General features: G+C 47.8%; 2 protein-coding genes across 3 annotated transcripts; both read left to right on the top strand.

The window, feature by feature from the left end:
* Positions 1-803: 803 nt before the first annotated feature.
* LOC8038180 (neuropeptide-like protein 31) lies at positions 804-2,163 on the top strand. 2 transcript variants are annotated; one of them, XM_002399949.5, is made up of 2 exons: positions 804-852; positions 1,802-2,163. In XM_002399949.5, exon 2 carries the CDS (start codon positions 1,809-1,811, stop codon positions 2,040-2,042), a length of 234 nt encoding a protein of 77 aa, XP_002399993.4. In that variant the 5' UTR covers positions 804-852; positions 1,802-1,808; the 3' UTR covers positions 2,043-2,163. The 2 variants fall into 2 exon arrangements, with proteins under 2 accessions (XP_002399993.4, XP_042142296.1); XM_042286362.1 differs by lacking the exon at positions 804-852 and adding an exon at positions 1,471-1,533.
* Positions 2,164-11,542: 9,379 nt separating this feature from the next.
* On the top strand, positions 11,543-11,894 carry LOC8038181 (neuropeptide-like protein 29). Its single transcript, XM_002399950.5, has one exon. It carries the CDS (start codon positions 11,547-11,549, stop codon positions 11,772-11,774), a length of 228 nt encoding a protein of 75 aa, XP_002399994.3. The 5' UTR covers positions 11,543-11,546; the 3' UTR covers positions 11,775-11,894.
* Positions 11,895-19,479: the final 7,585 nt, after the last annotated feature.

The raw sequence follows: 19,479 nt of genomic DNA, 5'->3' as shown, positions 1-19,479 counted from the left end.
AATTGAAGAGTCACAGCAATTGACGAAGCTCAGAATACGACAAGATTGAAAGAAACACGATGTGCGTAGGTTATAACTATGATTATGACTATGAATCGCTGGGATCCTTTTATAGTGTGCGCCGTGATCGGCTGTCTCGATGTTATCCAGAAAAGTAAATTCACAAACGTATTTTGAGCTGTAGAGTATAAACCAACAAAGTCAGACTCTAGAACTGTGGGACCCAAAACTTCCTAAATAAACGCGTCTTTTCTTCTGATTCAGAAACCGCGGTATTCTCTCAAAATATTGCACCTTGACATCACCATTTTTTGTCTCAGCCAAAATCACAAAACCAGACTTTCGAGTACAACGCAAAAGTGCGGTTCTGTGTGTTTCGCAAGCGCGCAGCCACGCGCCTTTGAAGACACGTGAGAGGCAATGCCCCCTGCAGGGTCTAAATTACGACGACCGCCTGGAAGACACCCCGAACGTCGCAAACTCACCCCTAACCTGACAGCGCGACGGCAGCCACGCGCTCGCCTAACCAATCCCCCGCCTCACCTTCCTCGCCTGACCTCGCCCCCCGCGCGTGGCGTGGCGAGAGATGTTCGCGTGACTGATCCAACGGGTACGATGGCTTCCGCCGCTGTGTCATCTCGGCGGTGAGCGGAGCGGTGCGTGGCGCCGAACTATGGCAGCGTGACGGGGCCCACCCCCGCACTATACTCCCAATCAGGGGGCTTTCCTGGCGGCCTTGACTAGGCCTGGAGCTTCGACGACAAGCCTCGCGCCGCTCCCTTTATAAAAGAGCGTCGAAGATGTTTGCAGATCACAGTCCCGAAGCAGCAGCGAGCCCGCGGTACACGATCGGTGAGTGTTTGCACGTTTCTCGCTTCTCCTGCATTCAGCCGCGCGCGCCTCGGGCCATCGGTGCCTTCCGGGGGCAGCGGAAAGATGTTTAAGAACTCGCAGAATACTTTATTTTAAGGACGACAGCCGGCAGTTTGTTATGACTTTAGTCTTCCATACGGCTTTCCTTCCATATTCGGCGTGTAAGGTTTCAAAAAATTGTGTCTTCGACTCTTTGGAGCGGAGGCACACCGATCAAAATACAGCGTAGAGAACGCGCAACCAACGCACGGTGGTGAGCCAGCCAAGCCTGCGCCGTCATTAGTTGAGACCGGGGGAAAACAAAAGCGCATGGGAGCGAAGAGCACACAAACTTGCACGCGGTTATGCCGCCGAGGCTACGATCCATAGCCAATCAAGTAGCGTCAAAAGTGCAGCGTCATGACGCTCGTTGTCTTTCTCTGTCTGCCACCGGCTAAATCAATCACGCACCCTCCCCACCTTAATATCAAAAACAAAACAAAAAGGCGCACATTTACTGCACCGGCAGGAACATCAAGATGTGTCAGGAACCGCAGTCATTCCCTTTCATGATTTCGAAGCCACTCTTCCGCGTGTCCGATGTGGCGCGTAGAGCCCTCGCAAAATGTCACCATGAGTAACATGACGAAGGAGCGCTGCTTTTCCGGAGAGATCTTTATCGTGTGACGCTATAATCATTCGTATATCTAAGTCGTATATCTAAGTATCTCTTATATCTAAGTCCTAAAGCAGCGGTGCTTCCCCAAAAGCACTCCGAAATATTTATTGCCTAAACTACTTTACGCTTTGTTTTCCCATTTTCTTACGAAGTCAAATAAAGAAATAAAGACTGCGATAAGTCGAGTGTCAGCGATAATTTAGTCACATTGAACCAGCAGGTCTGATATATTTAGTCGTTTCTAACGACTGCTTCTCCTCTGCATCGCAGAATCGACATGATGTCCTGCAAGTCCCTCCTGGTGGCTCTTGTGGTCCTGGCAGCCTTGTGCAGCCTAGCGGCCGCCCAGTTTGGCTACGGAGGCTACGGCCGCGGCTACGGAGGTTACGGTGGCTACGGTCGTGGGTACGGCGGCTACGGAGGCTACGGAGGCTACGGAGGTTACGGCCGCGGATTCGGCGGCTACGGTCGTGGATACGGCGGCTACGGACGCTACGGTTATTTCGGTTGAGTCACGACTTGGCTAACCCCGACGACATCAACGTGCCACACCTGACCATGCGGGAAATCACGAAGAGGGAATGTACTGTTGAGCAATAAGCATCGCACAATAAATTATTTCTTCACAGTCACACGTCTCGCAGTGTTTCTGTGTTTGTTTACTTTTTTCAAAAGTAGAGGCGGCTGTTTGTTCGCAAAATGTGTAGTTGCATAACGGTAAACTAGGCTCTACACTCTCTCAGAATGTCCCTGTGTGGGGATAGCCTTCTAACGTCAATCACCGGCGTTCTTTCAATCAGTCTGGCCAAACATAAGGGCAGATATCGCTCAGGCGGCACCAAATAGAAGGAGCATTTTCCCAGCAGTACCGAGCTCGTGAAGGTATCTATGGTACAGAGGCTTGGCAGCACCAGCACATGCGCGCTGACTAAATTTCAGTTTTTGTTTCCTCTTATTCCGTCCACTTCGATTCATCATTGCCAGAAAATAGCGGGTCATTGGCCTTTTTAGATTACATGCTGCCCTTTTTCCCCAGCCAATCGGCCCTTGTGGAGGTTCGTCAACGCCCGCTCCAGTAGCAATCGACATCTAGGTAAGGGCCGAGGAGGGAAGGTCAGCAATGGCTGATGTAATCTGGCGCGTGTGTAAAGCGCCTATGCGGATCGCAAGTTCGTCTGCTTGTTTTGCAGGGGTCCTGGTGTCGTCAGAGCACCTAGCCCTGGTTGGCTCCGATTCAAGGATAGTGGGTAGACCTTAAGGCAGCTTGCTTGGAGGTCTATCCTTTAATCTAAGCCAATCAGAGCTCGGCGTCGTTCTGACGTCACCACAACCCCTACAAAGGAAGCAGACGGACTTGCGCTCCGCATGGCTTTTTAGACATGAGGATGCGGCGAGTGACCGGAACCGTTCCAACACCGTGTGTCACTACACGACCTTGGAGAGGAGAGCGCAATGTCCCGCAGAGTGCGTAGTCACGTGATGCACGTCCACAGTCTTGGGTTGGCTGAAGGATGGCTTGTAGCGTCCGCTGCGGTCCAACCTCCAACGTAAGGTAAAACGGAGCGTAGTGTACACACGAGTGGGTGAGCGTCCTCCTTGTACCTTTTTTTAGCCCCCTTACATTTCCTTATGGATTGCTCGTCGATCGACTGTCACTTTCGTATATGACGCCGGAGAGGCACTGACAGGCTAAGGCGCGCAGAGCGCGGCCTATGATGTTCACGATTCTTGCTTCCTGATTGGTTCGTTTGCATTCGTATCGGCTAATACCGCAACCTCATTGGTTGCTGAGCGATAATGAGATGCACGGGGATCGCCGCACCCTGCGCTCCGTAAGTCGTCAGTGTCTATTATTATAGACCTGGCGGGCGCCACCATCTTGAATCGCGGACCTTATCCGGTATGCGAGAAAAAAAAATATTTTTGCCTTCGCCACATTACTGGGAGAAGATCGCGTTTTAATAGCGCCTGTTTATCATTTTTGTTTTGCCTTTTCTATGTTGTTGTTTTTTTATTCCAGGTTTTAACGCACTTGCTGTTTTGTTTTTTGTTTTGTTTTTCATGCCGCTTACCGGATTCGTCATCTACGCTGCATTCTATATCGGCTAATGTCAGGTTCTCATTGCTATTGGAAAGGTAATAAGATGTACTCATTTAGGCGTGCCGTTATGTAGCACTTGTTTAAGCGAGCCATGCTGGAAACTACGATGTTAATTCTGTGAACGAAATCGGGTTTGCTTTTGTGTGTGGTAACACACGACGAAACTCCCAGATGATATCGTTAAGAAGGACGAACGGACACAACACGGCCTTCTTCATACCCCAGACAATATGGCGATCCGTGAACACGCGTAATATATTTCGGGTACAGTTTGCCTGCTGTTCACGTGCGTTTCCCGTTCCGTATGAATTTATTTATTTTTGTATCCATGTCCCTACCGTCAGTAGCATGAAGGGTCCCTCGTAACGTTCACAGAGTCATACAGCATGTAAACTAATGCTTCTAAGTCATTTTAGACGGCCCGAAAAAATCGGTTCCTCAACGTATTGCGCTGCAACTCACTACGGAGGTGCAAGCAGGTGGTGGAACTTTACAGTGAAAAAAATCAGAAAATAAACTTACCCCGTTAATAATAGATAACAGAAACTTGTTCTGTGCAATCTACGCCCAGGGGCGGATCCAGAACTCCGTTTTGGGGGGAGGGGGGGGGGGGAATTTTTAAGGATACTATTTTCCCATTCTTTCGTGCGCACCGGGGGGTCCACTCATGTCAAATTGCCCTCCGAGAAGGTGGGAAGGGTGGGGTCGACTTTGTTTGGGGGGGGGGGGGGGGGGGGGGCGGCCGCCCCCGTCGCCCCCCCCCCCCCCCCCCATCCTTGGATCCGCCCCTGCGTACGCCGCCATTTCGTAGACGATGCACGCGCAGTGAGAAGTTCCAAAACATTAGACATTTTAGTTTACTTATTGAATTGCAAACGCTGAGAGCCCGTGGATTGACGAACCTGGGGAAACAAACATAAACCAGTGTTGAGGTCAAGTATAGCAGGCATAATATAACTAATATCTACAAGAGCATGCAACACACATTTTCTAACTTTCCCGTTGCTTTCTGCGGACTCATGCAGCATGTAGCTAATTTTAATACATACCAATTTACACTGAAATACTGACCCTCTTCATTTGGTACTAGATATATAATCGGAGGTCGTTCCATTCAATGAGGTGACATTATTGGGGATCGGTGCATACTGCTCAACCACAGAAAGGACAAGACAGGGCAAGATAATACATATTAAAAAAAACAAAAAAACTTTAAGCTCAGTTATAGCCTCCTCTATACTCACAAACCTGGCAGTTCGACGACGGAGCCTTAGAGTGCCCGGTCGCATATTTGGAGCGCGAAGATTTGATAGCACCGACCATTTCTCGGAGAACTTGGAGGTCGGCGCACAGCTTTTGTAGTGGCGAGATTCGAAACATGGTTTTCGAACCCGACGAGAAAAGAAGCGGTAGCGCGTGGAATGCTGGGAGCACGAGCGGACATTCCATCGCTCGGGAGAAGTGTGTTTTGGCGTCTCGCCGCAGCGGGGCAACCGTCACGTGGCTCTCTTCTCATTCGTTGTCTGCCGCTCTACCACTTCAATTTTGGCGGCCGCTTCCCGTGGCGATCTGCCAGGTTTTTAAAAAAACAGGCTAACAGTGGCATATCACGGGCTGAATTTTTCATGTACAACGGAGATATCAGACCCGGGTTGGGGCTGATCCAGTTCCCGCGGTCTAAACGTATACACGCAACACAGTAGACGGATTTCACAGCCAGTTTTAGTACGCAACCGCTGCCGCCATGCATCGTGGAAACTGTAGTCTTTATGGCTCAGCATATGGTCGCCAACTGATTCGCGAGCTCGTCGGGAGCTCGCGCTCGTGCCCGCGGCACGCCCCTGAACGTCACCACCGGCGTCAGCGCGCACATTGTTGCCCGCTTTCCACGCACTTCACCGAACGCCGTTTCATCGAATCGCTTTACGCCATTTAGTCAAATGTCGTGAAGGCTAGCAGTTTTGCGATGCTTGAAAATTAGTTAAAATATGATGTTAATGGAATTAATGCGAAGGTAGACCTTGATTTTTATTTAATGACCATAAATGTTTGATTGCGTAGGTAATTTTTATCACAACTTTGGTGAAATGCGAGATACAAATAGAGTGAACATGTGACTCTGTGAAAGCCATGCTAAAAAAAAACGCGCACTTTAAGCATAATAATTGTAATAGTAATAATAGTTTATTCACCATATATATATGCTGGGCGCTGGAAAAGAAAACTGTACAAGTACTTTGACTGGTCCCCAGTCCCCTAAGCTGGCTCTCAGTGGTGACGAAAATATATAAAGCAGGGCCGTTTCTTCATATAAAAACGAAATAAGACGGAACAAAACACTAAAATATCAACAATAAGAAGGTTATGAGTGAGCATAAGCCTCCAATAGGAATGCAACGGTCAAAGGCAATACACGCTAAACAATTTATATAGCGTAAAATCAGTTCGTTTCGGAGTTAGCAGAAGAATAGACCAGTGAACAGTATTTACCTTGACAGTAAGAAGTTATTAAGATTCCGTGAGCTAATGGGTGCTATATCAATATTGGTTTGCATGAATGTGTTTAATAACGGAGACAAGGTTTTATAAAATATACGAAGAGCCGTTTGAGTACAGTAAACGATACATTTGAAGTGTGACCTGTAATCTCAGCTTAGGGACGTGAAGAGTGGAGAGTATTCTGTGGATACGAGAATGATCTCTATTTCAAGTACCTTTGTACTTTTGAAATAGCTTCATCTATACCCTCATGAAGCGCTTGTGAGGTACAAATACTCAAAATAAATTCTATATGTTGTGTATATATCTGATATTTACGGAACATTACGAATCTTTTTTTTTTTTAACTAAGGCAAATATATTGTTGTACGTAACAACTAAATATTTATAGTGATTGTTTTACATTCATTTTATTTAGAGCAACATTATAAGATATATAAATTCGAAGTTTTAATTTCGCAGCAATAATTCTTTTTTTCATGAATAATTTTTTCTATGCCTTTTGGTAGCCGTAAAATATCAATATTAAATATAAAACAGTATCTGTCTGACACCTTTTTGGCCAGATGCGGGCTTGTGAGTGCCTCGCTGTACATCTGTCCTGCTGGTCATTTCTGAATGAGCTTAGTTGCCCAGTACTGGTACCGAAACAGTAAGTTAATTGGCAGAAGAATTAAAGCGTTCACTTCAAATGCGCGTCCTTTGTGAGTCGCGCGTGACATTGTCATAAAAGACGCAGACGTGGAAAGACGCAAGCTTTACGTATATGCCTGCTATCCCTACATGCTCGCTATCTGTAGGACGCTTCTTTCTTCTGCGACAACTCAAAACAAAAACTAGTATCGCCTAGACCCTTATAGAGCGTTTCAACAGGCCCTACGTTCGCAGTGTACGTACGAATTATATACCTCATCACTGATTGCTGTGTGGTAATGTGCTCGAAATTGGAAACGAGAAGTCAGCCCCTGAATCATATTTACATTTTAAACTTGTTTATTCCTATTTGTTTTGCCCATCAATTGAGTCAGGCAGAAGCGTGTGACTCTCCTCAATAACTATAGTGCGGGTATGAAAAAGAGAGAAAGAACTGAAAACAATGACGAGAAGGTTAACCTGAGAGCTTAGTCACGGCTTGCTAATTTGTACGGGGGGAATGGAAACAGACAAGGAAAGTAGCGATGAAAACGTCACTGGCATGAATCCTTTGTCATGAAACACTCTTCCTGCTGTAGTTGTTGTTCTAGGCAGCCAGTCCAGCGAAGGCGATGAACATGACTTTGGGGTCAGCAAAGAAATTAAAAAAATTAAATCTGTTGAGAGATCGTGTGTCCTGCTCGCCTGGCCGCAGGAAAATTTGATCCCAGTAGCCGCCCTCAAAACTATTTTCGACAAAGACGTCATCAGCAAACTTCTCCGCTTTGTTATGCGCAACAAAATAAGCGTTATTTAGCCGCGGACGATTAGATCATCATCACGTTCCGCAACTGCTAGCTTTGCGCCTGCTTCACGAGTGGTAACTTTGGCGCGCCTCCGAGTTTCCCACAAGCTTCAAGTCGTTCTCAAAAGAGTAGATTTAGTGGTTTTCGATGACGCTCTCTAAGTTTCTGATTGGAACCATGTGTTTATTTCCACTAATTAAAAAAGTTAATTGACGAATTTGAATTAATAAGCCGACTTATCGCAAAGATTAGCCACCCATATAATGTCCCCCTCGCCGTATAACTGACCTGAACAAACCGTATTAGGGCATCTTTTACGGAATATTTGTAATAAGTACGTTCGAATTCTAAAAAAAGTCACCCGGTATAAACATATTATAGCCCAATTTCCGTAATGAACAAAGCCCTGTCTTTGTAAAATTTTAGGAACATTAGTTATTTTTCCACAAAAATCCGGAAGGGAGCAAGCTGAAATGATACATTTTAGCTACTTGATTCTTGTACCTAGTTCTGTCGGTTGTTATAAATAGGTGAAAACAAAAACACTCAAATTAATCGTTTTTTGCAAACGTATGACGCGTGGCTTATTCTTTACCTTGAACAAAAAACAAACAAAAAGCTTAGGCATGTGTATCTTATGCCAGCAATAAAAAATGCCAAACATCACATCTTTGAACTTTTCGTGACATACTTAAACCCTTTTCCTTATGATTCATATCGTGCATTTTGCATACTAAATAACATCCGCCATTAGACCAATACATGTTCTATTGACTAGTACCATTTTAGTTTAATTTATTTTCAAAAATGCGATGTTTGACATAGACAGGCATTGGCACCCTATGTACAAAACAACGCAAACATAGCAAGACAGTTCAGATAAGTCCCGCACTTGAATGGTACATATCATCAATTATCGGAAATATACTCGTTCATTGCTCGAATTTATTTTCGTGGCATTGAAATACACTGCGTAAAGGTATCATCAGTCTGGAATGCATAAGACACACGAAGTCACCGGGACATTTGGGTAAATTACCCAAGCACCAAGCATCACGGCGAGATTGTAGTTACAAGAGCTGCGCGTGATGGCGTCTGCTGCAGTACCCGTCGTAAATAAAACTAAAATCTAAAACAAACGACGATCTGCACGCGCGTTCGCCAACGCCTTATTTGTATCATTTGCTTCCTATCTTTTATTCAGAAAAGGCGAGCGCGCGCAACTTGCGTACACCTAGATTCCCAAATGCCAACATTTTTCTTTGTGCTTCGGTGATTTGAAAAGCAATCTACGTCATGTATTGTTCATAATAAAAACCTCCGGTCCACAGAAAAAAACAAATATTGTCCATAATTTCACCTGTCCATAATAACGAATGAAGATCAAGATCCCAAGTAATACACAACAAGCGTGACCACAAATGGCAATGCTTATCTTGGACATATAACCTTAACTCCTTCTAAGCGGTCAGGGAAGTGTTGGTCTTTACGCGCAAGTGGTACACACCCACAGCTTTGTCATTCCGAGTGAAAACACATATAGAGAGGGAAGGGCAAGCGACCCATTTGGCTGGAAAGCCCCGAAAAATGGAATCAGTGTTCGGTGTCCTAATCTTGTCTCTTTCTCAGCAGTGGCAACCCACAGCGGACAATGCTGAAGCTCTGAGCGTGCTCGGCGACCCTGGGAGTTCACTTTTGTTTAGATTTTTTTTCCTCTTTAAAATTTTGAACCGTATTTAGAAAGGTTGTGTCTATAATAACCAGGCAAAGATACATGTGTTTGCACAGTCATGTCCATAGTTTGGAACCATAGTTTGTCCCTAGTTTGGAACCCGGGTTTCTGTACTAACAAGGCAGAACCGCACGGGGACGGCTTAAACCCCGAAATTTGTGTCTTCATTGCGGGGTGGTGAATGTTGATCGGGTCTAAATTAATAAGACATGACTGTATTGCTTTCGATTGTTCCAGTTCAAGAGTTTAGCTCACGCAACTTAATAACTTCCCGTCCAGTAGCGGAAACGAGCAGAAAAATAAGACGATCTATATATGCGCAAGCTAGAGGCGAACTAACATAGCACGTCCACCAAACGACCTCGAGAGCTGACAAAAAATAACAATGACGTCAACGCAGAAGCCTAAAATAACCTCACAATTTCTTGGCCACGTGCTACAACTTTCCGTCTATCTACGTTTAAAAAGCTCTCTCTCTCTCTCTCTTGGATATTTCCACACAACGGCCGTTTGATATCCGATAGAATCATAGCGCACTTCCCCCCGACTACCGAACCGAGGAGTGCAGAGCACCGTGACGAGCAGCGGTCGGTCAAGCCGGCAACGGCAACGTGCCAGCTTTTCACTTTCTCTCATTGAAAGGGCCTTGAGAGGATGAAAGTAAAGCCAAGACCATCGAACACGTGTGTGTTCTTTCTGCTTGCGCGAGCAATACCTTGTCTGTCAAGAGGCGTGATAGGGAAGGCGCGCGCAGCGACGTAGGTCACTGCTGCAGAAGCCTCGAGGGCATCTAAACAACAACGACGGCAACGTGCATCATGCCCCCCGGACACCCGGTGACGACGCGGACGACGATCAGAGGACCCGCCTTCTCCTCTCTCGGTTCCGACGGGCCTTCCCGGTCGACCTTGGCCCCTCCGGCTTCGGGGAAACACCGCACGAGACCGCCTTTATAAGGCGAGTCGAGGACCGCTGAGAACCGCAGTCCTGTTGCAGTCCTCCAGAACTACAGGTGAGTGACTGGAGGCTCTAGGGTCTTGACGATGTTCCCGAACCTACCTTAGCTCACTTTGCTCCAAGCGGGAGGTATTCCCTTGACTCAGGTCTCATTGCGAGTGATTTCAAAGAGACATGTGCGACTGTCTCATGGGTAGTTACAACCGATAAACGACTTGAGGTTAATGTCTCGCCGCTGTTCGTTTACTACCTTAGCGACCAGCGGAAAGTCACGCCCACCTTCGGTGTATGGAGGTATTGTTGCGACTGCTTTCGATGAGGCCGCTGCTACTGTCTTGTGGGTAGTCTTGAGAGCTTTGAGTATCAACCTAGTCCATCCTGGTGCATGCACTTTACTGTCATTGTGATTTGGTCTGTTAAGCTTGATGAATAGCCTTATTGATCTGGCTTCGTTACAAAGGAATTCTTAAGAGAGTATTTGGTAACGCTTCAATATCTACAATCCTTAACTTTATCTTGAATGAATGTGGTGTTTCTGACCACGACTTCTAGAGAACAAGGCCGTAAGGTAATGTCTATAGAAAGCTTGCCAAACATAGTCTCGACCTGTAGGGTTAAATAATGAACTTTCTACTTGGCATATAACTAGGGGCATTACTGAAATGAGGCCATCACTTTATCGCGTTCCTCGCCCTCTGCAGTCTTATGCTATTCATTTTTTTTTTTTTTTTTTTACGTTCATACAAATGAGTAGATAAATAATGAGCTTGGTCCTTTGGATACCTCTAATCAAACATTCTTCATTTTTCTTCCAGCTGTGATCAGTGCGATGCAAAACGTTCTCAGATAAATGGCCAAGCCTATATATTTGAGAAAACATGGTGTATAACACTCTTTTCAGGGGCCAGTAAATTTCTCTATCAGGTTTTTACAGCGACAATGTAGGACGCTTCGATTCCGAGATAACACCTTTGTGACAAATCTACAGGAATCTAGAAAAAAAATGGTCAAATATTAGTATAAAACAAATTCCGAACCTTACCTCTCTAAAAGAAGCAATAATTATAACTACATAGACAAGTGCTGTTAGACCAAGTCTTGTCAAGCATACTATTTAATCTGAGTTTACAATTAAGTTTTCTGCACCAGCAGATGGCTATAGAGTTCAGTCCTTCAAATTACATAAATATCTGAAAGTAGGTAACCCATCTGTTCTAACTCCATGTAAGGAACAAAGCTAATGGCGTAACTCTTATTATTGTTTGCCTTTTTCGTTGCAGAATCAACATGATGTCCTGCAAGTCTCTCCTCGTGGCCCTCGTGGTCTTGGCAGCTTTGTGCAGCCTCGCCGCCGCCCAGTTCGGCTACGGAGGCTACGGCCGCGGCTACGGAGGTTACGGCCGTGGATTCGGCGGAGGCTACGGCCGCGGATTTGGCGGAGGCTACGGCCGCGGTTTCGGCGGAGGCTACGGCCGCGGTTTCGGCGGAGGCTACGGTCGCGGATTCTACGGTTGAGCCACGACTTCGATAGCGACGACGATTTGAATGTGCCACGCAAGACCACGCGGGGAAGCACGGAAGGAGCAGAATCTGCTGAGAAGAAGAAAACGAATAAATTATTTCTTCACCCACCAACACGGACTCACAGATTCTTCTTAATGGGAGGGCCGATTTGGTGTTTTCTAACGTACTCATGTGATCAGGCCTATTTGTTTTCTTTCGAAAGTTTCACAACTGTCACTACTGTTAGGCTGATGAGAAAAAGCTAGGTGTGTTCGTATAATGGTTTGAATCAGGTACCGGTACCGGTGCCTTCACAGTTAAAAGGAGTCCCCAAGTAGCGGGTCTCCTTCTGACCCTTAAGCTAGAAATGACACCGCGCTATTCCATTGGAAGCGATATTTCCACATCAGTAAGTAAACTTAAACACGCCCTTCTTTTTTTGTGCGTGTTTGAACAATGCCTCTTCGATAGGCGAAGCAGGTACTCCTGACATTGCGGGGTGACCTTCACGAAGTGGCATTTGCATGTTACCCTATGCAGAATCTTTGAAATCAGCTTTTGAAATGTTACGAGATATGCGCAACACACTTTTTTTTAATTGGAATTGTAGCAAAAGTTGTTGAAGTCGTGAGTTTGAGCAACCTAGGAGATTTGGCAGCGTACGCTTCCTTCCTACCAATGATAACACGATACTCATGTACTTGACGCTTTAGCAAGCAAGTAGAAGAACAACTGAGTCAAACTTCAGGGGTTCAAACAGAAATTAGACAAGATACGTCTGAAGGCTTCTACACACAGTTACGTTCGAGAGCCTTGGAGTGCGTTTGACTGAGTTGCGGCTGCGATAAACCAGGACATCCCTGGTTCTAATCTAAAGTGCCAAGCTATTTCTTGGATTGGAGTCCGCGCATCATACGAAGCACAGGTGGGCCGGTGACTTGCTTTCGTTTCTCAACGCAACACAGTCAAACGCACTCAAACGCTCTCAAACGCAAATGTGCGTAGGGGCGTTTAGAGCACACTCATTCTATGGCAACTATAACTATAGCAGGAACAACAAGTATTTACGAAAGTTAATCTAATCTGAAGGCACACAGATGTGTGGAAACTTCAGCATCGACTTATGCTCGTACAATGCCCGTAGCCGTTCTTCTTTTTCTTTTCTTTTCTTTTTGGCAGAATGTATTTTACTCGATTTCTGCTCATGTTGCTCATGATATGAACAAGCCGGTTCAGGCACAACTTTCTAACACAATATTTACTTTGTTTTGTTATCTGCATGATTATTAGTATAATATTGTAAGAAATTTTAAGATGTTAGATATCTAAAAAAAAAGCAGATTTCGTTTAATTAAGGCTTTATTTATCGTTTCAACTTCTGGGTTGACTCGAAGAGTGTGAGAATGTCACACCCGCAAAACGCAACCGTGATTGGTAATGGGATGTCGGATGTCCAATTTTTCAGCATTCTATTTGCTATATCAGCTATTTGCTAAAGTTGCCAAGAATGCACTTTGTTTAAATTCATTCATCTAAGTATCACCTACTTGTAAGTTCCACCACCCCTCACTGCAAACCAACTTCCCCATCACCCAGAAGCAAATGGAACAAATTATCCGACCACATCACTACTACTACACCGCAACCCACTGCCCTTTCTACCTTCAACTCTCATAACTTGCTAGGAAAAAACTTTCAGCCTTTCCACTCTGGTGCAGAAGGAAGAGAAGCGGAGCTGGTAGCTTCGGTTCTCGGCGGTGGCTTTCCAGGCGAGCGATCTGCTCTTCTTTCGCAAGAGAATCTGAAGCGCTCGACACAGTGGAACTTCAGGCGATAGCGGCCTCGCGGCGGTTGCGGAACCATTCATGCTGCTGCGCACATCGCCGCTCGTTCCGTTCCCGCTCTTCTTCTTCTGAAGAAATGTTGCCGCCATCTATGGGCGACGGCTGCAACCAGTTGTCTGGTCGCAGAGGCTGGAAAAGTTGCCGCGATCTATAAGTGACGGCGGCAAGCAGACAACCGGCAAACACAACACTCTGGGCAGCTACCGCCATCTATGAGCGACGGCGGTAACCAGAGTGTTGCGTCGACCATGGGCGTCGACACTTGTTTGGTACCGGACACGATCCTGGGGAAACTAGTCCTTAACAGCTCCGCTGTGAAAACTTTCATACCCGTTGTTTTACTTCATTATTTATTTATTTATACTGACATTTCTTACAGGGCTGTTGCAGGAGTTGTAATTGCACTGCAAAAACGAACACATTCATGAACACACAATTTAAAAAAGAACATCAACACATACAAACAGATAACGTATCGTGTTCTTTTTATGGTTTTGAGTAGTACTCCTACATCATCAAGCTACTTCAGCCAGAAATAACAAAAACCCGGCAAATCTACCGAACGATCAATTTATGTATGAAAAAAAAAGGATAAAACCAGCGTATCCTATCAAACATGACAAAAAAATAAAAAAAAAAAAAACGGGACTGTGAGTGAAGACGACGCATCGTTTTTACCGGCAGTCTCGGGATTTCTCTTAAGCCTAATAGTCACCAGCTCGTTTGCGCTTTTACATTCCGTTCAGTATCTTATATCAGTTGTACATCGGTGCTTTCCTGAAAAGCCGCACTTCTTTTTGCGCGTTCCTTTTCGACAATACGTGCGCATCAACCTCCCCTCGCAGCCGATGGACGTAGTCGCGAAAAGAAGACTGCGATCTACACAATCAGTTCGGAGAATGACAACACCTAAATAACCGTTTCACTACACTCATCATATGTTTATGAGGTGTGTTTTCGGCGTTCTTGTCACAACCTCATTGGTTGCGGAGAGATCACAAGACGGTCCAGATTCGTCACGTCCCAGGTTTCATTTTCGTGTTTAATTTTTAAGATTGACAAATTTGCGAGAAAAAACAAAACAATAAAAGAAAATCGTGAAAGCTACACTAATGCGGTTTGTGCAGGCGAGTTATGCGGAGTAGAGGACATGATATAGGAGAGCCAATAGTCACGATAAAATGAATAATTAACTAAAATGTGTTACTTAATTATGTTTTAGTTGTGAAAATAGACACACGGTTCCAAATACACTTTCAGAAAAAAAAAAATTATATTTTTACACCCCTTGTTTCATATACGACAGCCCAAAACTGTATTTCGACGTATAGCGCATGGACGACGAACAGACGGCTTTTTTTTCTGGTCAGCAACACGTTTATTAGCTATTTTAATAAGTTGTGCCACTCGGCCAGTCGTGAAAGTTTGGCACCGTCGGTTCGACATGAGCGCGCTGTACGTCGAAAGGAAGTTTTGGGGTGTCGTATACGGGACGAGGGGTGTAAGAATGTACCCTTTTCTTCTGACAGTGCACGAAATTGCCTAGAGTCGTAGAAAGCCACTAAATGGGTCATTTTTAGAAATAATGGAAGCGCGTGGCACGCTCAGTGGTGCGCTAAAATTATCACTCTTGCAACCGGCATAATACCATGGGGTGAGAAAACACAGGCGATAAACTACGCACGTGCTCCAAGTATTTCTAAGATTGACTGATTTAGCGGTTTTCGATGATGCTCTGTCAGTTTCTTATTAGAATCATGTGTTTATTTCGATAATTTAAAACGTTAATGAAGATATTTTAGTTAATTATTCGATTGAAAGTTACGCTTTGCTCCCTTTACCGTGTCCCCCTGGCCGTATAAGTCAACTTCACAAACCGCGTAAGTCTAGTTTTTACTTGTTTCTCTCTTTTTTTTTTATCTGTTAAGCTAAAAGAAACAGCCTGTCTGGGGATATTTACTCGACGTCATATTTGAAGCTAGCCTAGGGGACGCTAAACAACTGCGAGTTACTACTATACTACCACTACGTCATATTGTCACGAATTAAGGCGACGAGAAAGCAAAGAGTAAACTGAAAATAAAGGTTTAATGGGCGAACAAAAATAAGTAACGGAAGAGCGTCGAGGCAGCAGAAAAGCGGGCGGCGATTCGGCGGCACTACAGAGCGCTAGCGAGACTGAGACTGACTCGACAAGGTCGCGGGAGCCGCTTATCTACCCTGCGTCACTATCTCGAAAGTTCGGCAAAGAAGGTTCGAGCGTCGCGCGCTCGGGGCGAGGATGAACTGGCACTTTCGAGAATAACAAAGCAGAAGGAAAGTTACGTCTGCTGCGAGAATGACCGGGAATCTTCTAGAAGACCGTGACCGAGCGTTGCCTTCTCGGCTCTGCGGGTGGCATTATCCCCCCTTTAAAAGTGCATCGCCCCGATGCAAAACGAAAGGAAAACGGAAATGGCTAAAACAATTACGGCGAAACAAAACAAACATGCAGTTTCGCAATCCTAACGCGCGTAGAACGGCTTGAGTCGAACTACGTGGACGACTTCGGGTCGTGGCTGGCGGCGTCCTGATGGGCGAGTTCCGTCGGGGAGCACCTCGTAGTTCAAGTCCCCAAGGCGGCGGATGACCTTGTAGGGTCCGAAGTAGCGTTTTAACAGTTTCTCGCTGAGGCCGCGGCGGCGAATGGGCGTCCACACCCATACCCTGTCTCCGGGCTGGAACTCCACGTCGCGGCGGCGAAGATTGTACCGGCCAGCGTCCACACGTTGCTGGTCCTTCATTCGAAGACGGGCTAGTTGGCGTACTTCTTCTGCTCGTTGGGTGACCAGCTGGGAGTCGTCAGTCCCGTCGTCCGTCGGGTTGTGGGGCAGCATGGCGTCGAGCATCGTCGTCACCTTTCTGCCGTGCACCAGCTGAAAGGGTGTAATGCCGGTAGTTTCTTGAATCGCCGTGTTGTACGCAAACGTGACGTAGGGCAGCACTTCATCCCACGTCTTGTGTTCCACGTCCACGTACATAGAAATCATGTCGGAGATGGTCTTGTTTAGTCGCTCCGTCAGCCCGTTGGTCTGCGGGTGGTATGCCGTGGTCCGGCGGTGGTCGGTGTGGCTCAGGCGGAGTATCTCTTGTGTCAGTTGCGCCATGAACGAGGATCCTCGGTCCGTAATCAGGACTTGGGGAGCGCCGTGTCGGAGGACGATAGACTCCACGAAGAATTTGGCTACTTCCACGGCGGTCCCCGACGGGAGTGCTTTTGTCTCGGCGTACCTGGTGAGATAATCAGTTGCCACGATTATCCACCGGTTTCCCTGCGGCGACGGTGGGAAAGGTCCGAGAAGATCCATTCCAACCTGCTGGAATGGTGCAGTCGGGGGCGCGATCGGTTGCAAGAGACCTGCCGGCTTCGTCGGTGGTTTCTTGCGTCGTTGGCATTCGTGGCACGAACGGACGTAGAAGTGGACAGTCTTCGGAAGCTTGGGCCAGTAGTATTTTTCTCGGATTCGAGCAAGAGTCCTACTGTAGCCAAGGTGACCAGATGTTGGGTCGTCGTGGCAGGCTTGGAAGATCTCTTCTCGAAGACTAGCAGGAATCACTAACAACCACGTCGAGTTGTTGTCCCCGAAGTTTTCTTTATAGAGGATACCTCTCCGGACTGCGAATCTTGGCAGGTCACGTGAGAAGGCTCGGGGAATCGTACCCCCTCGTCCCTCCAAGTGGTCGATCAATGCAGGCAGCTCAGGATCGTCCCGCTGGAGCGCTGCCATGCCGTGAATGCTCACCGCGCCAAGAAAGTGGTCGTCGTCGTCGTCTTTGGCACATCCGGCAGCTGACTCGACAGGGGCTCTGGACAGGCAGTCGGCGTCGCTGTGTTTTCGGCCTGACTTGTAGACCACGGTTACGTCGTACTCTTGCAGACGTAGGCTCCATCGAGCGAGGCGTCCCGATGGGTCCTTCAGGCTCGCTAACCAACACAGCGAATGGTGGTCGGTGACCACCCGAAAAGGAGTCCCGAACAGGTATGGGCGGAATTTCGTGATGGCTCCCGTCGACCTGCCACCACCGGAACAACCAACGGTGAGCTACGCCGCCATGGCTCGACGACCGCCAGTTCCTGCCCGTCAACCTCCTGCGCCGCAACGACGAGACACACCAGCACCGCCGTACCTCCGACGTCTCGACGACCGACCTCTGTGCGTCCGGCGAGAACAACCGGCGCCCAGGAAGACTGACGTGTGGCGGACGGCTGATCGACGCCCCCTGTGCTACCACTGTGGTGAAGCAGACCACATCTACCGGCGATGCCCCTACCGACAGCTGGGCTTACGAGGGTTTGCGCCCAACGACCCTCGACCACGTCTTGGAGAGCGACCTCGGGACATAGAAGACTACCTCCGCCGCTCTTCATCTCCTGAGTCGTCTCGCCGCCGAGGATTCCGTTCACCATCTCCCCGACGCTCGCCATCGCCCTTCCGCCGGTCCCGCCGAGAAAGCCTGTCCCCCTTGCCTCGCCGGGAAAACTGAGTGCGGCAATACCGGGAGGTGGTATTGCCGGTGACGAACGACGCCAATATCCTCTACTAACGTCGGAGGGCTCCCACACTAGCGACGAAACGGATAGGAGCGACGCTTCTGTGACGGTATCGAATAACCTCGACGTTACCATCGACGGCCACGACGCGAAGGCACTCGTCGACACCGGAGCAGACTATTCCGTTTTAAGTGGGAAGCTCTCTCGCCGCCTTCGGAAAGTGATGACGCCGTGGGATGGCCCGAAAATACGAACCGCCGGCGGACATCTCATCATACCAGTGGGAAGGTGTACTGCGCGCGTGGACATCTACAAAGAGTCTTGCCCCGTCAAATTCGTCGTCCTCAAAGACTGTTCGAGAGACGTCATCCTTGGCATGGACTTCCTTTGTGAGTACGGTGCCGTGATCGACCTTGGAGCAAACAGGTTGACGCTGCGAAAGCCCGTGCTACCTCCGGAGGAATCCAAAACGTCGCCAGCCGCCGTCCGAGTCATTGCGGACCACGTGAACCTGCCGCCACGGTCGAGTGTTCTTGTGCCCGTCGTTACCGACGCAGTTGCCAGCGAGAAAGTCCTTCTGGAAGGCAACGTCCAACTGCTTCTCGGAAGAGGAATAGGCGTCGCAAGGGGCGTAGCAGAGCTGCAGGATGGACGTTGTGTGGTCCTCGCGACGAACTTTCGACCGGAGGCGCAGCATCTCACGAAAGGTGCCACTATAGGACACGTCGAGGAACTCCGGGCCGACGCCGAAATCGCCGCGATCTCCGAAGAGCCCTCGCCATGTCAGCCGTCCAGTACAGTGCCGCAACAGCTTGACGTTAACCCCAAGCTCAGCGCCACGGAACGACGACAGCTCGGAGACCTCCTCGCCGAGTTCGGCGACTGCTTAGCGACGACGTCGAGGGTGCGCCAGACAACAGTTGCGAAACACCGCATCATTACCAACGAGGACGCGCTCCCTGTGCATCGGCCGCCGTACCGGGTCTCCCCAAAGGAACGAGAGGCCATTCATGAACAAGTACAGGAGATGCTCAACGACGACATCATTCAGCCTTCGAGCAGCCCGTGGGCCTCTCCAGTTGTGCTGGTAAAGAAGAAAGACGGAACGCTTCGATTCTGCGTTGACTACCGGCGGCTCAACGCGGTCACGAAGAAAGATGTGTATCCGCTCCCCCGCATCGACGACACGCTGGACCGGCTGCGCCACTCCCGATACTTTTCGTCGATGGACCTTAAGAGTGGCTACTGGCAGATCGCAGTCGACGAACGGGACCGAGAAAAGACTGCCTTCGTCACGCCCGACGGACTGTTTGAGTTCAAGGTGATGCCCTTCGGACTGTGC

Source organism: Ixodes scapularis, unplaced genomic scaffold (assembly GCF_016920785.2).
Source record: "Ixodes scapularis isolate PalLabHiFi unplaced genomic scaffold, ASM1692078v2 PGA_scaffold7__128_contigs__length_106722199, whole genome shotgun sequence".
NCBI lineage: Eukaryota > Metazoa > Arthropoda > Arachnida > Ixodida > Ixodidae > Ixodes > Ixodes scapularis.
Note: the sequence above shows the minus strand (reverse complement) of the source record. Positions and strands in the feature narration are given on the sequence as shown.